Below are 15,117 nucleotides of genomic sequence, written 5' to 3'. Positions count from 1 at the left end.
TTCCAGACTGCAGTTTGTGTGTTTACTACATATCTGTATCTATTTTGGGTTGGCCTGTACTTTAAAAAAAAAAAAAGACAAGGTCCTGCTATGTTGTCCAGGCTGGACTTGAACTCTTGGGCTCAAGTGATCCTCTCACCTCAGTCTCCCAAGTAGCCAGGGCTATAGGTGTGTGTACCACAGCTCCCAGCTGCATGTACTTTAAAAATGTGTCTAAGCCAGGCGTGGTGGCTCACGCCCATAATCCCAACACTTTGGGAGGCTGAGGTGGGCAGATCACCTGAGGTCAAGAGTTCAAGACCAGCCTGACCAATATGACGAAACCCGGTCTCTACCAAAAATCCAAAAACTAGCTGGGCATGGTGGTGCGTGCCTGTAGTCCCAGTTAGTCAGGAGGCTGAGCCAGGAGAATCGCTGGAACCCAGGAGGCGGAGTTTGCGGTGAGCCGAGATTGCGCCACTGCAGTCCGGCCTGGTTGACAGAGCGAGACTCCATGTCAAAAAAAAAAAGTGTGTAAGTATACACGTATATCATATTTTACAGTTCAACCCATGTTCGTTTTGGAGCTTGTCAGCAACGCTATGTGTAAATTGGGTGCATCCATGTTCATGGCTGTGTGCGTGGCTTCCCCCGTTTGTGAGCATTTGTTTCCAGTCCCTCCACTATGAGGAGGAAAAGTGAGGTGGTGAACACCCTTGAGTCCCCTGGGGCACACACATAGGCCATTTGCTCCAGAGCACTGCTGTCTAATGGAAATAGCTTATGAGCCACACACATCATTTCACATTTTCTAATACCCACCTTTTTTTTTTGTTTTTTTGAGACGGAGTCTTGCTCTCGTCGCCCAGGCTGGAGTGCAGTGATGCAATCTGGGCTCACTGCAACCTCCACCTCCTGGGTTCAAGTGATTCTCCTGCCTTGTCCTCCTGAGTAGCTGGGACTACAGACGCGTGCCACCATGCCTGGCTAATTTTGTATCTTTAGTAGAGACGGGGTTTCGCCATTTTGGCCAGGCTGGTCTTGAACTCCCAACCTTAGGTGATCTGCCCGCCTCGGCCTCCCAAAGTGCTGGGATTACAGTTGTGAGCCACCGCACCTGGCCTCTAATACCCAGATTTTTAAAAGTAAAAATAGGCAGGTGAAATTAATTTTGAGAATATATTTTATTTATTCCCGCAGGTCCAAATATTATTTCAACATGTAATCAGTATTTAAAAATTAACGAGGTAATTTACATTCTCTTTTATATACTAAGCCTTTGGAACCCACTGTGTATTTTACACGTCCGGCACGTCTCAGTTTGAACCGGCCGTATCTCAGGTGCTTGGTAGCCTCATGTAGCTGGTGGCTACTGCATTGAACGATACAGCTCTGCAGTTTGTATGTAAAAGTGGATTTGCTAAGCAATCGATGGGCTGTGCCTATCCACACCTTTATTAGTTCAACTGAAAATAGGCCATGCCTATTCTCAGCTTTATTAGTTATTAACAAATTGCTCTCCAAACAATTGTACTAATTTACACTCCCCCGAGTAGTCTGTAAGAGTTTAAATTGGCCAGGCGCGGTGGCTCACGCCTGTAATCCCAGCACTTTGGGAGGCCGAGGTGGGTGGATCACGAGGTCAGGAGATCGAGACCATCCTGGCTAACATGGTGAAACCCCGTCTCTACTAAAAAAAAAATACAAAAAATTAGCCTGGCGTGGTGGCGGACGCCTGTAGTCCCAACCACTCTGGAGGCTGAGGCAGGAGAATGGCATGAACCTGGGAGGCAGAGGTTGCAGTGAGCTGAGATCGCACCACTGCACTCCAGCCTGGGCAACAGAGCGAGACTCCATCTCAAAAAAAAAAAAAAGAGTTTAAATTGGCCGGGCGCAGTGGCTCATGCCTGTAATCCCAGTACTTTGGGAGGCCGAGGCAGGTGGATCACCTGAGGTTGGGAGTTTGAGACCAGCCTGACCAATATGGAGAAATCCCATCTCTACTAAAAATACAAAATTAGCCAGGCGTGGTAGCAGGCGCCTGTAATCCCAGCTACTTGGGAGGCTGAGGCAGGAGAATCACTTGAATCCGGGAGGCAGAGGTTGCGGTGAGCCGAGATTGCACCACTGTACTCCAGCCTGGGCAACAAGAGCGAAACTCCGTCTCAAACCAAAAACAAAAACAGGGAGTTTAAATTTCCCCATATGCTTGCCAGCCCTTGCTATCAATTAGACTTTTAAATTTTGACCCTTCTGATGAGTATAAAATATCTCTTGATGGCTTTAATTTGAATTTCTACCCTTTGGTCCCTTAAGAGGAAGTGCTTATACACAGCACAGCGAAGCCTTTCCATAAATATTTGGGGACTGACTTACGGAGCCTCGGTTTCTCCTTTTGCAGAAAGGGGCCATGGGGTCTGCCCTGCCTCTCAGAGGAGGCGAGTCTCTATGTGGTTGTGACTCAGGTTGTGACTGTGTGAGTGACAGGCAAACGTGTAGTGAGGCTGGGGCTTTGGCTCCTTGGAGGTAGAGGAGGTGGAAGAGGTGAGCACGGGGCCTCGAGGCCAAGGGAAATGGAAAGACAGCATCTTCATTTGTTGTTTTGTTTTCTTTTTGAGACGGAGTCTTACTCTGTCACCCAGGCTGGAGTTCAGTGATGCGATCTTGACTCACTGCAGCCTCCGCCTGTTGGGTTCAAGCGATTCTCCTGCCTCATCCTCCTGAGTAGCTGGGATTGCAGGCACGTGCCACCATGCCCAGCTAATTTTTGTATTTTTAGTAGAGACGGGGTTTCACCATGTTGGCCAGGCTGGTCTGGAACTCCTGACCTCAGGCCTCCCAAAGTGCTGGGGTTACAGGCGTGAGCCACCGCTCCCGGCCAAGATGGTACCTTTAAATGTCGTGCCTCACACTGCATGTGGGGAGGGAGGCCTGAGCAGGCCACATGTGCCAGTTCCCTCCAGCACACACACACCCCTCTCTCCCTGTTCCGGCTAATTCCAGGATGTGAAGGAAGTATGAGACATGAAGGGATTTCAAACCCTGGGAGGCCTTCACCGTGCTGAGGAAAGCTGGATGCTGTGAGGAGTTGAATTTCTAGCAGGCCAACAAAGGCCCTAGCCTGGTCTCCCCAACCCCAGACCCCCTCGTTAACCTTATTGGCTGAGCTGGTTTCCATGGAAACTGTCCAGTTCAAAGGGACACTGTAATATGTTCATCCCTGCATTTCCCCAAGTTCCCAATGAGCTGAGTGAGAGGTTTTCGGTGCACGGGAGCTCCCGGTGCTCCGTGAAGCTTTCATCCATTCATTAATCCTCTCCTCTCCCACCCTCCTCTCCCTCTGTTCCCTGACTCCTCCCTGCAGGCCAGCCAGCTCGGTGTGTACAAAGCATTTGTGGATAACTATAAAGTTGCTCTGGAGACAGCTGAGAAGTGCAGCCAGTCCAACAACCAGTTCCAGAAGATCTCAGAGGTAGGCAGCTCCCCGCACAGCCACCCTGACAGACACGGAGCTTTGGGGCTGCTCAGAGCCGTTGGTCTCCCCTCCCTCGCTTGCCAGTCGGTGAAGTGGTTACTCTAATGGGTAACAGTTAGCCTGATATTTGCTTTCTTGCACCTGACATTTTCCCTCTTAATAGAAAACGATCTATTTTATTTATTTATTTTTAATTCTCTTTCATATTAGAGAGAGGAACAGGGGAGGCAAAAAAAAAAAAAAAAAATTCGAGGCAGTGTTGTCTCACATCACACTATGGCGACCTTGAGCAAGTCACGTCCCCCCTCTTGGCTTTTATGTCCTGTCCTGTAGAATGAGGGGTTTAGACATGGTCAGATAATCTTTTTTTTTTTTTTGAGACAGAGTCTTGCTCTGTCACCCAGCCTGGAGTGCAGTGGCGTGATCTCGGCTCACTGCAACCTCTACCTGCTGGGTTCAAGTGATTCTCCTGCCTCAGCCTCCCAAGTAGTTGGGATTACAGGCACACACCACCACGCCCGGCTAAGGTTTGTATTTTTAGTAGAGATGAGGTTTTGCCGTGTTGGCCAGGCTGGTCTCGAACTCGGGTGATCTGCCCGTCTCAGCCTCCCAAAGTGCTGACATTGCAGGCGCGAGCCACTGAGCCCAGCTTGGCCAGCTAATCCTAACCTTGCTTGATAAGAATCACTGGGGCATTGTTTAAAACACAGATTTCCAGGCACCTTCCCTGGAGCTTCTGATTCAGAAGGCTTTGCGTGGGGCCCAAGATTCTATATTTGAACAAGCTTCTGGGTGATATTTATGACAGGGAAGTCTTGAGGAAATTTGGACTATAGGTCGTCTTTTAAGGTTCTTGCCAACTCTAAGACTGCAATCCCATAAACACAAAGAGGGTAAGAGCCACTTATGTGGAGAAGGAGCCTTGGAATCCCTGGCCCGGAACACGCATGCTTCTGCTCCTGAGGCCCGGCCTTCCCGGCCGGAAACACACGTGCTTCTGCTCCTGAGGCCCAGCCTTCCTCCCGCACTCCTCCGCAGGGCAGAGGTGCAGTCCTATCTGCCATCAACATTTCTACCCAAGAGGTGGCATGGAGGGACAGTTGCTTAGGATCCTTCATGACAGAGACCAGTTTATCCCTTTGTCCAAAAAGATCTCAGTGGCACCCCTGAAGCACTGGCCTTGCAGGAACAGCCCCCAGCTTGGGGCAAGAGAACCTCCATCCTAGAAAAGGAGAGAAGCTTCTGCAGTTTTGGGAGTCCTGCCTTAAAGGCCTCTCTTGGCCCTTTGTGTCCCCATCTCAGCTCTAACGCTAGAAGAGTTGGGGAAAGGCAGGATAGTTTTCCTGAAACTTCAGGGGTGACGGGTGATGCCCATGTTTAGAATCCACCGAGAGGCAGCAGAGAAGCTGACAGATGGAGATGAACATGTCAGCTTCATTACTGTTAAAAAAAAATGCAGCTTGGAAAATGTGGATTTGGATCTGTAGCCACAGTGGGCTTGCTGACACTTCACCTCTGGAATGAAATGTACCTATTGAAGCTGGGCATGGCGGCTCACACCTGTCATCCCAGCACTTTGGGAGGCCGAGGCGGGTGGATCACCTGAGGTCAGGAGTTCGAGACCAGCCTGGCCAACGTGGCGAAACCCTGTCTCTACTAAAAATACAAAAATTAGCCGGGCATGGTGGTGCACACTTGTAATCCCAGCTATTTGGGAGGCTGAGACAGGAGAATCTCTTGAACCCGGGAGGTGGAGGTTGCAGTGAGCTGCGATCACGCCACTGCACTCCAGTCTGGTGACAGAGCGAGACCCTGCCTGAAAAAAAAAAAAGTATCTACTGAGTCTTGCAGGAATAGGAAACCACGGCCCCTCCCCACAATGAGGACAGAGCCCACGCTTCTCACCCAGTGTGTAGAGAGAGGATGGCTGACCATAGTTTCTTCTCCCAGACCCATGGAGCAGATGAGTCACCCTCTGCCTGGGAGGACGAAGTGCGGGGTGGGGAAGTCCCTCTCCATGGAGTCAAGTGGCTGGAGAGGCCAGGCGCAGTGGCTCACGCCTGTAATCCCAGCACTTTGGGAGGCCAAGGCGGGAGATTGGCTTGAGCCCAGGAGTTCAAGACCAGCCTGGGAAACATGGTGAAACCCCGTCTCTATTAAAAATACAAATAAAAGGGGCTGGAGAAATGGTGCTTCCCCTGCGGTTACCAGCCCAACCTTGGAAACTACCTGGACTCCCCTGGTCTGTGTTCAGAGCAGCCCTGCCGAGGCCGCCCAAGAGCCCGGGGTCAGACATGGTGCAGAGAGTGTGGGGTCTTCTCTTGGCCTGGGCTGATTGCTTGTTCTCTGTGCATAGGCAGAAACCCCCACACCGAACCATAAGCCCCTCAAAGCCTGCCCACCCTGGAGGGCAGAGCCAGGCCCCTGGCTTTCTGCCAGGTGGCTTCTCATCCTGACTCACTGGATGACGCGCTTGCTTCCTGCTAGCGCTGCCACTTAATTACTGCAATTAGGCTCCTCTCTGCAGCAGCAGTGATTTCATACCCTAGACTTCACTGGAGGGGGCGTGAGGAAACATTCCCGAAATCTGGGAGTCCAGGCACCAGCCAGAGACACAGCCTGGGGACGCTGAGTATCCCCCATCCCCCGCCCTCAAAATATACACACACTGGGAATCCAGGCACCAGCCAGAGACACAGCCTGGAGATGCTGAGTAACCCCCACCCCCCAAAATATACACACACTGGGAATCCAGGCACCAGCCAGAGACACAGCCTGGGGATGCTGAGTAACCCCCACCCCCCAAAATATACACACACTGGGAATCCAGGCACCAGCCAGAGACACAGCCTGGGGATGCTGAGTAACCCCCACCCCCCAAAATATACACACACTGGGAATCCAGGCACCAGCCAGAGACACAGCCTGGGGATGCTGAGTAACCCCCACCCCCCAAAATATACACACACTGGGAATCCAGGCACCAGCCAGAGACACAGCCTGGGGACGCTGAGTAACCCCCACCTCCCACCCCCCAAAATATACACACACCCAAGCTCCTCTCCGGGAGTTTTCTCTGTCTAGAAACAGCTTGAGATAGAAGTAGGAAGTTCCTGCTGTCTGGGCGCTTCCTCCTCTGCAGACCAAGCAGGTGACATCACCTGGGCACCTGACCTTGGCCTCACCTTGCCTCCTGCCTTCCCTCCCACACCCCTCTTTGAGGCTCCGTGTGCTCCGTCTGCCAAGTGGGGATGGTGTCACAGCTCCAGTTGTAGGCTGCACTGTCCTGTTAGCAAAAGCTGGGGCTGGAACCTCTCTAAAGGAGGATAAAGAGGCTTGGAGCAGACGAGTCATCCCTGGGGTCTGTTTCCAGTACTCACTACCTGTCGCCTGGCTTGGGGTCCAGGAAGGGCATTGGCTGTTCCTCCCTCGAAGCTTCCTCTCGGACCCCCAGCATGGGCAGTGGTGGGTGGGGAGTGTCGGGGTGCTTGGGGCTGAGTAAGTGCTCTCTGATGGGGGTAGGATGCAACTCACTGTCCTGGGGAGCTCAGCGTCTCTGCCGCAGGTCCACCACTTCCCTGCTGGTGTGTGGGACCCCCTCCTTCCTACCTCACGGGTTGCTCATGCCCTAAAGATCGGCTGGAGTACCTGGCGCTGGTCAACTCAAACCCTGTCTGCCCTTGGCCGACGTGTAGGATTCCTGAGTCGGGGTTCACGTAATCACAGGGCTCCCTGCCAGCCTCTCTCATCTCTGGGACCTGGAGTCCCTTCCTTCTTGCCCACGCCCCAGCCACTGGACTCCACGAGGCTCCAGGAGTTCACAGGTGTGGTGCAGGGGATTGGGGCGGCAGAGGCAACCCATGGCCGTGGGGCTCCTTTGTCTTTTTTTTTTTTTTTTTTTTGAGATGGAGTCTTGCTCTGTCGCCCAGGCTGGAGTACAGTGGTGCGATCTCGGCTCACTGCAACCTCCTCCTCTCAGGTTCAAGCGATTCTCCTGCCTCAGCCTCCCGAGTAGCTGGGATTACAGGCATGTGCCACCACGCCCGGCTAACTTTTGTATTTTTAGTAGAGACGGGGTTTCACCGTGTTGACCAGGCTGGTCTCAAACTTCCGATCTCAGGTGATCCGCCCGCCACGGCCTCTCAAAGGGCTGGGATGACAGGTGTGAACCGCCGCGCCCGGCCTCTGTTCTCATACTTGCACCCTGAGTTTCAGAACTCCCCTTCCTGCCAGGCTCACAGTGGGGGCTGGGAGAGGTGAGGGACAGAACAGGCCATGACTCCTCTCCTCCCTTTGGCAGGAACTCAAAGTGAAAGGTCCCAAGGACTCCAAGGACAGCCACACGTCCGTCACCATGGAAGGTACCTCGGGGAGCGGGCTGAATTACAGGCACCTTCCTTTGTCTGGCTGTGCGGGCAACGGGCTGCGTGAACGCGGCACCCTTCTCCTTGTGTGTGCATGTGAGTGTGTGCGCGTGTGAGCGTGTGTGCACATGAGTGTGAGCGTGAGTGCGTGTGCGCGCGTGAGCGTGTGAGCGTGTGTGTGTGCGCGCGTCTGTGCGCGCACGCGAGGACTCCAGCCTCGTGCCCAGGCAGCCAGCCAGCTACAAACGTGCTCCTCTTTAGGATGCCAGCAGGCTGCTGGGTCCCTCCCTCCCTTCCCATCCTCCCCTTCCCCTTCCCTCCTCTCCTCGCCACGCGCCTCCCTCCCCTCCCCCTTGCTGGAAGAGCACTCCGAAGCGGCTGCTGGATGCTGGAGTCTGTGCGACAGCATCAGCAAGGTGGCTGAGTGGCCGGGCTGCTGGTGGGCGCCGGGGAGCCTGGAGCGATGGCTGCACGCTCCCGCTGCGGGAACAGAGGCTGCCATGGAGATTCTCCTCATTATTCGCTTCTGCTGTAACTGCACCTATGGTAATCCAGGTGCCCGCTGTGGGAGGTGGCGGACCCTCCCACCTCTGGGGGCCGGCTGGAGTGGGCTTAGATGTGGCCGGCGAGGTTAGAGGGCTACAGGGAAGGAGGGTGGGCAAGCGGCTGGACCTGAATTCCCCCTTCGTTTTGGCGGCGTCCAGCCTAGAGTTGAAACCTGGGGCTGCTCAGAGCAGGTCCGCTTGCATATGGAAGGACCAGGCTAGAGGGATCCAGGTGTCCCCGAGGATCGGTGGGGAGTTGGTGGGCTAGTGTGAGAGAACTTCCTGGAGGGGCTGTTAGGGAGAGACTGCGACGAGCTGTGCCCGCAGACGTAGCAGCCCTGAGGCCAGGGAGAGGGTCTGCGGGGGCCAGGCACAGTGAGACGATGGGTGGCGATGGTCCGGACGGCGGCGTTGCCAGCCAAGAGGGCGCCAGTGCGAGCTGGAGGGAGAAGTTGGGAGTTTCTTTGTTTCTGGAGAGAGGAGCGGAGGCTGGGCGGCAGGGTATTGTGTGCTCTGTGCACATGCAGCAGCAGGCAGAGGACACGGAGGGGCTGTGGGAGCAGGAAGGAGAGGTTTGTTTCCAGCCGTGAGACCCACCCCCAGCCGAGGTCTGGGCCCTTAACTGTGGAAGGCAGGTCAGCAGGGCCAGCGGGAGAGGGGTGTGGCAAGCTACTCTATGAAGGTCACACACACACACACCACCTTTCGGTGGAAGGGACCCGGACCATCCTCCTTGCAGCTCCCGCAGCTGGCTGGGGGCTGGGGGAAGTCCCTGGACAGGTGCATGTCCTCAGGTTCATGTCATCAGCATGACTGTTGCTCATAGGAGGATGAAGCCAGCCCAGGCAGGGAGGTGTCCAGAAGCCCGTGGACCCTGCCCCAAGAGGCACATGTGCCAAGGGGTGCCCCGCCTGCCTGTGGCAGGGAGTGGGGTGGGCACGTGTGGCTCCCAGGCCGGCTGCTCTGGGCCTGAGTCTGTGGGAGCAGCGGGCGGCTGGTTTTAGGACCTTCCTCTTCCTTCCCACCAGGTGTTTCGGCTCTGCACCCTTCTCAGTCACTTTGCTTTTCTATCTCCCTGGTAACCCAGAGCTCCTTGGAGCTCCTTGTCGAAGGCTGACGTGAGGGGGGTGGCAGCTTGCCGGAGGAGAGATGGCAGGTCTCCTGGGCTCCCTCCCAGGGGCGGCTCTGCTGGAGGGGCTGTGTGGGGCCACTGTCCCCTGACCTTCTCAGGACCCTGTTGATGGAAGCAAGCTCTGAGGCAGCCTCTCTCCTGCAGCCCAGCAGGACGGCCGTGGGAACCCTGTTCTCACTTGAGATTGGCCTGGTCAGCGATGGGAGGAGAAATGGTCTTTTTGGTCTGGCCTAGAGTTGGTCAGGTCTTGACTCTGCCTCCCTGAAAAGGAAATGGACCCTTGGCTTCCTCTCCCTTCCCCAAAAGGAAGCTTCGACTTAGTGAAATGGACCCGGGACCCGGAGTTCATGTTGCTTTGGTCTCCGTGATACTGTTGTTGAAGTCAGCTTCAAAGTGGGGAATGAGGAGTGAAAGGGCCAGCTCGTGAGGAGGGGCCTCACTCCATCCTGGTCACTCTTCCCAAGAACCCTCCTGTGGTTCATTGAGATTTTACAGGTGCTGCCTTCCCCTGAAGAAGGGGCAGCTCAAAGCGAAGAGCGCAGGCGGATCTGCCCAGCTCCCACCACTTGTAGCCACAAGCCTCTGGCCTCAGTTGCCTTGTCTGTAAAATGGGGCTAGTGAGAATTGCTTCCCTTTTTAATCACAGGAACTAATGCGAGCAAAGCAGTTAACTCAGTACCCTTGGGTACAGAGCGAGTACCCAGCAAACTAGAGAGAGACCAGCTTGCTGCCCAAGTCAGTGGAGAGGGAGAGTGGATGAGGTCGGGCAGGAAGCAGGCCAGCCTGCTGGGAGCCCGGGGACAGGGAAAGGGCCAGAGCGAGCACCTCACCCTGAATTCTCAGGGGACCCCAGCATGCAGGGGCCGTGGGGAGCACAAACTTCAGGGCCGCTCGGAGCACAAACTTCAGGGCCGCTCTTGTTCCCCCGGTTCCCTCTGTATCTGAAGTGGTCCCAGCGCCGCCCCCGGCCCCGTGCACCTGTCCTCCTGGCCGCCCTTCCAGGGCTCATTCCACAGCCCTGCTCAGGTGGACTCTGGAGGTGACCACAGACATATTAATAACCCCTCTGAAACCCAACCTGCCCTGTGTTCAGACCTATGAGCTTAGTCAGAAACCTCTTCCTCCTGGGACCCAAGAGAGGGCTGCGGGGAGCCGATAATGCAGTGTCAGCTTTCTGTGGAGCCGCCACTCCGGGGCCCACCCCGGCAGGTGTCTGCTGAGCTTGTGCTTTCTTTTGGGTCTCTGGGGTTCTCGAATGTGATTTTTTCCCTCTGAAGATGGGCTGAGCCACAGGTGGGTGCCTTAAACAGCCTCAGAAATGGATCCCACCTGAGCTAGGACCTGGGCTGCACCCTCAGTGCCAAGGATACCCCAAGACCGACCTCATTCCTTCAAGCTTCCATGGCCCATGGGGAGGGTCTCTGGAAACTGCTAGATAAGAAAGGGCTACAGATATGTCATATGAAGTGTATTTACGTAAACCAGTGGTTGGCCGGGTACGGTGGCTCATGCCTGTAATCCCAACTTTTGGCAGACTGAGGCAGGAGGATTGCTTGAGGCCGGGAGTTCGAGACCAACTTGTGTTTGGCTTGAGGCCAGGAGTTCGAAACCAGCAAAGTCTCACTCTGTCGCCCAGGCTGGAGTGCAATGGCGCAATCTCAGCTCACTGCAACCTCCGCCTCCTGGATTCAAGAGATTCCCCTGCCTCAGCCTCCCAAGTAGCTGGGATTACAGGTGCCTGCCACCACACCTGGCTAATTTTTGTATTTTTAGTAGAGATGGGGTTTCACTACGTTGGCCAGGCTGTTCTTGAACTCCTGACCTCAAATGATCCACCTGCTTCGGCCTCCCAAAGTGCTGGGATTACAGGCGTGAGCCACCGTGCCCGGCCCTTCGTCTCTATATTTTCTTAAAAATTAAAATAAATATATAAATAAAACATAAAGCAGTGGTTTTCAACCATTATTATACATTCAAATCAGTAAAGAAGCTTTTTAGAAATGCTGATGGCCCTTGTGGTCTTGCAGAGATTTGGGTTGAGTTGACGGGGCTGGGGGCAGACATCTGTATCTTTTAACCGCTCCCCCAGTGATTCCGACGGGCAGCCAGGCTCGGACTGCGGGTGAGGCTGGTGGCCCTGCTGAGGCTGCGTTTTCTTCACAGCCAGCAGATTGCTCCCTGAAGTGTCCGCCTAGCCGCGCACGGGGTATTTATATCTCAGGCTTTGGAGAACTATCGGGTTTGGGGCCCGGCTAGGGCGTGCGTGTTCACGCTGGGACCTGTCACAACCTGGTCCTATGGGACACCCAGTCTGGGATCCTTCTTCCCAGAGGACCACCCTGCCTCTCTCACTGCTCCTGTAGCAGGAGGCCCAAGGTCACGACCCCAGGGACAGAGCATCCAGGTGCAGGACTGAAGCTGGCCCTCCTGTTGGGAAGGTGGCCACAGCTGCGTACAGGAAGGGTGTTGGGAAGTGTTGATCCACCAGCTGCCACCTCCACTTGTCCCTGCTGAATCCCAGCCATCCTCACTTGGTATCTGGGTTGTGGAGGGTGTGGCTTTTGGGGGCCTGGGCTGGCCTTGCCTGCGTCCTCCCAGCCTCTTTGGGGCTCTCATATGTGAGGCCTAACCTGAGTTGCTTCAGGAAACCTTTGCCCCTCAGGCTGCCACGTGTTTGAGAGCACAGCCTTTCTTTTTCTTTTCTTTTTTTTCTTTGAGATGGAGTTTCGCTCTTGTTGCCCAGGCTGGAGTGCAGTGGCATGATCTTGGCTCACTACAACCTCTGCCTCCTGGGTTCAAGTGATTCCTGTGCCTCAGCCTCCCAAATAGCTGGGATTACAGGCATGTGCCACCATGCCTGGCTAATTTTTGTATTTTTAATAGAGATGGGGTTTCACTGTGTTAGCCAGGCTGGCCTCGGGGAGCAGAGCCTTTCTGTGGAGATCAGGCCAGCCTCCCTGACCTCCAGCCTCCTGACCTCCAGCCTCCCGGCCTCCAGCCTTCCTGTGCTTTGCAATCTGGGGTTTGAGGATGTGAGGAGGGGTCTTTCCTCTGAGAGATGAGGCCAGTCCTGTTGATCACAGTGAGGCATGCCAATCCCAGCTGGCTGTGCCCGGCCTTCAGCTGCAGGAGCCTGAGAATGATAAGGTCTGGGGAGCTGCCCTTCCTGGAAACACAGCATGTCTCCTTCCCCCATTCTGGGGTCCTGCGTGTGGCAGGTGTGCTGGACTCTGCAGGGCGTGGCTGGGTGGAGCTGCGTGATTCAGGTCTGGGGGTCCAGGAGAGCATCTGCCTTGAGCCAGGTGAGGCCAGGACAGGCCTGGGCAGCTCTCGATGAAGCCATGTCTGATGGGAGAGGAGGCAGGGCTAGGGAGGGAGCAGGGGCTGCCAGGGCTGTGCGTCACCTGTGTCTGCTGTGTGGTCAGCCTGGGGAGTGAGAACAGAGGTGGCGGCTGCCGTGGGCTCACTCTGGTGTCCCTCGAGGGGTGTTCACGTGGGAAGCATGCGGGTGGGGGACGAAGCTGGTCGCTGGGGTGTTGGGTTGGCCTCGTCCATCATCCTCTTCCTCCTTCTCCCTGTCTCCCCCGACAGCTCTGCTCTACAAGCCCATTGACCGGGTCACTCGGAGCACCCTAGTCCTACACGTGAGTGTCAAGCCCCCAAATGGCCAGAGAGGGCTTAGGAGTTCAGTGGAAGACTGAGCCTGGGGTGAGAGGGTGCTGGAGTCACTGAGAACAGCCCACCTGGGGAATCAGGGGTCCCTAGGCTCCAAGGATGCTTGTCTGGCCCGTGGTATCCGTGTCACCAGGCCAGGGCCTGAATACAGCTTGGCTACTAAGCTTGACATGGCCAGGTGCTCCCCGGGAGGCAGGCACTTCCTGCTTCCCCACCCACTGCCTCCTGGTCTCCTGTGTCCTTGGAGCAGCTGCAGGACGGACACAGGGGTTTCTCTCCTAGCTGCTCGGGGGGATGAGCCTCTACCTGGTCTCCCCACTGGGGAAAGAATATGACTGCAGCCAGGGCCTTGTCCCCTGCTGTGCTGGCTCTGATTTTTTTTTTTTTGAGACGGAGTCTTGCTTTGTTGCCCAGGCTTGAGTGCAGTTGCACGATCTCGGCTCACTGCAAGCTCCGCCTCCTGGGTTCAAGCAATTTTCCTGCCTCAGCCTCCCAAGTAGCTGGGATTACAGGTGCCTGCCACCATGCCCAGCTAATTTTTATATTTTTACTAGAGAAGGGGTTTCACCATGTTGCCCAGGCTGGTCTCGAACTTCTGACCTCAAGTGATTCCCCCGCTTCGGCCTCCCAAAGTGCTGGGATTTCAGGCGTGAGCCGCCGTGCCTGGCCTGACTCTGATTTGTAGTTCAGATTTTGTGGGAATTAGACAGGTCCCTGAGTGCCCACCCTTTGGATTCTTTGGGTGGAGACTGAGCACTCCCCGGGGGCCACGCATCGGGCCGCAGAGCTGCTCCCCTCAGCTCACCGCCTCACCCTTCCCAGGACCTGCTGAAGCACACACCTGTGGACCACCCCGACTACCCGCTGCTGCAGGATGCCCTCCGCATCTCCCAGAACTTCCTGTCCAGCATCAACGAGGACATCGACCCCCGCCGGACTGCAGTCACAACGCCCAAGGGGGAGGTGAGCTCAGGGCCCAGCACGACCCCTCACCCAGGCTGAGAAGTATGGGATGGGCCAGATCCCTCGTCCCCTTCTCTCACGCACGGGCGGCAGGTCCCTCGTCCCCTTCTCTCACGCACGGGCGGCAGGTCCCTCGTCCCCTTCTCTCACGCACGGGCGGCAGGTCCCTCGTCCCCTTCTCTCACGCACGGGCGGCAGGTCCCTCGTCCCCTTCTCTCACGCACGGGCGGCAGGTCCCTCGTCCCCTTCTCTCACGCACGGGCGGCAGGTCCCTCGTCCCCTTCTCTCACGCACGGGCGGCAGGTCCCTCGTCCCCTTCTCTCACGCACGGGTGGCAGATCCCTCCTCCCCTTCTCACACACACAGGTGGCAGGTCCCTCGTCCCCTTCTCTTACACACAGGCGGCAGATCCCTCGTCCCCTTCTCTCATACATAGGCGGCAGGTCTGTCGTCCCCTTCTCTCACACACAGGCGGCAGGTCCCTCGTCCCCTTCTCTCACACAGAGGCAGCACCGGGTGCCTCCTGCCTCTCCAGCCCTGATTCCCCATTCCCAGCCAAGGAGAGGTCTTCAGTCCTTGGTCACCCTGATGATCTGCAGCATTCCAGGCCCTAGGCTGAGAGCTTTAAGTCCAGTGTCTCATTAATCCTCATAATAATCTAGGGAGGCCGGGTGCGGTGGCTCACACCTGTAATCCCAGCACTTTGGGAGGCCGAGACAGGTGGATCACTTGAGGTAGGAGTTCGAGACCAGCCTGGCCAACATGGTGAAGCCCCGTCTCTACTAAAAATACAAAAATTAGCCGGGCGTGGTGGCGGGCGCCTGTAATCCCAGCTACTCAGGAGGCTGAGGCAGGAGAATTGCTTGAACCCGGGAGGCGGAGCTTGCAGTGAGCCAAGATCGCACCACTGCACTCCAGCCTGGCAACAGAGTGAGACTTCGTCTCAAAAATAATAATAACAATCCAGTGAGCCAGAAGAAGAAC

At 55.8% G+C, this 15,117-nt stretch overlaps 1 protein-coding gene across 6 annotated transcripts in view; it reads left to right on the top strand.

The window, feature by feature from the left end:
• Positions 1–15,117, top strand: part of ABR (ABR activator of RhoGEF and GTPase) — a 226,798-nt gene that overhangs the window by 147,462 nt on the left and 64,219 nt on the right. For all 6 annotated transcript variants that reach the window (XM_054459706.2, XM_054459710.2, XM_054459707.2 and 3 more), the window contains 4 exons: positions 3,344–3,451; positions 7,755–7,815; positions 13,087–13,139; positions 13,993–14,133. In XM_054459706.2, coding sequence (XP_054315681.2) covers positions 3,344–3,451; positions 7,755–7,815; positions 13,087–13,139; positions 13,993–14,133 — 363 coding nt within the window. The remainder of the gene's footprint in view (positions 1–3,343; positions 3,452–7,754; positions 7,816–13,086; positions 13,140–13,992; positions 14,134–15,117) is intronic.

Source organism: Pongo pygmaeus, chromosome 19 (assembly GCF_028885625.2).
Source record: "Pongo pygmaeus isolate AG05252 chromosome 19, NHGRI_mPonPyg2-v2.0_pri, whole genome shotgun sequence".
NCBI lineage: Eukaryota > Metazoa > Chordata > Mammalia > Primates > Hominidae > Pongo > Pongo pygmaeus.
Note: the sequence above shows the minus strand (reverse complement) of the source record. Positions and strands in the feature narration are given on the sequence as shown.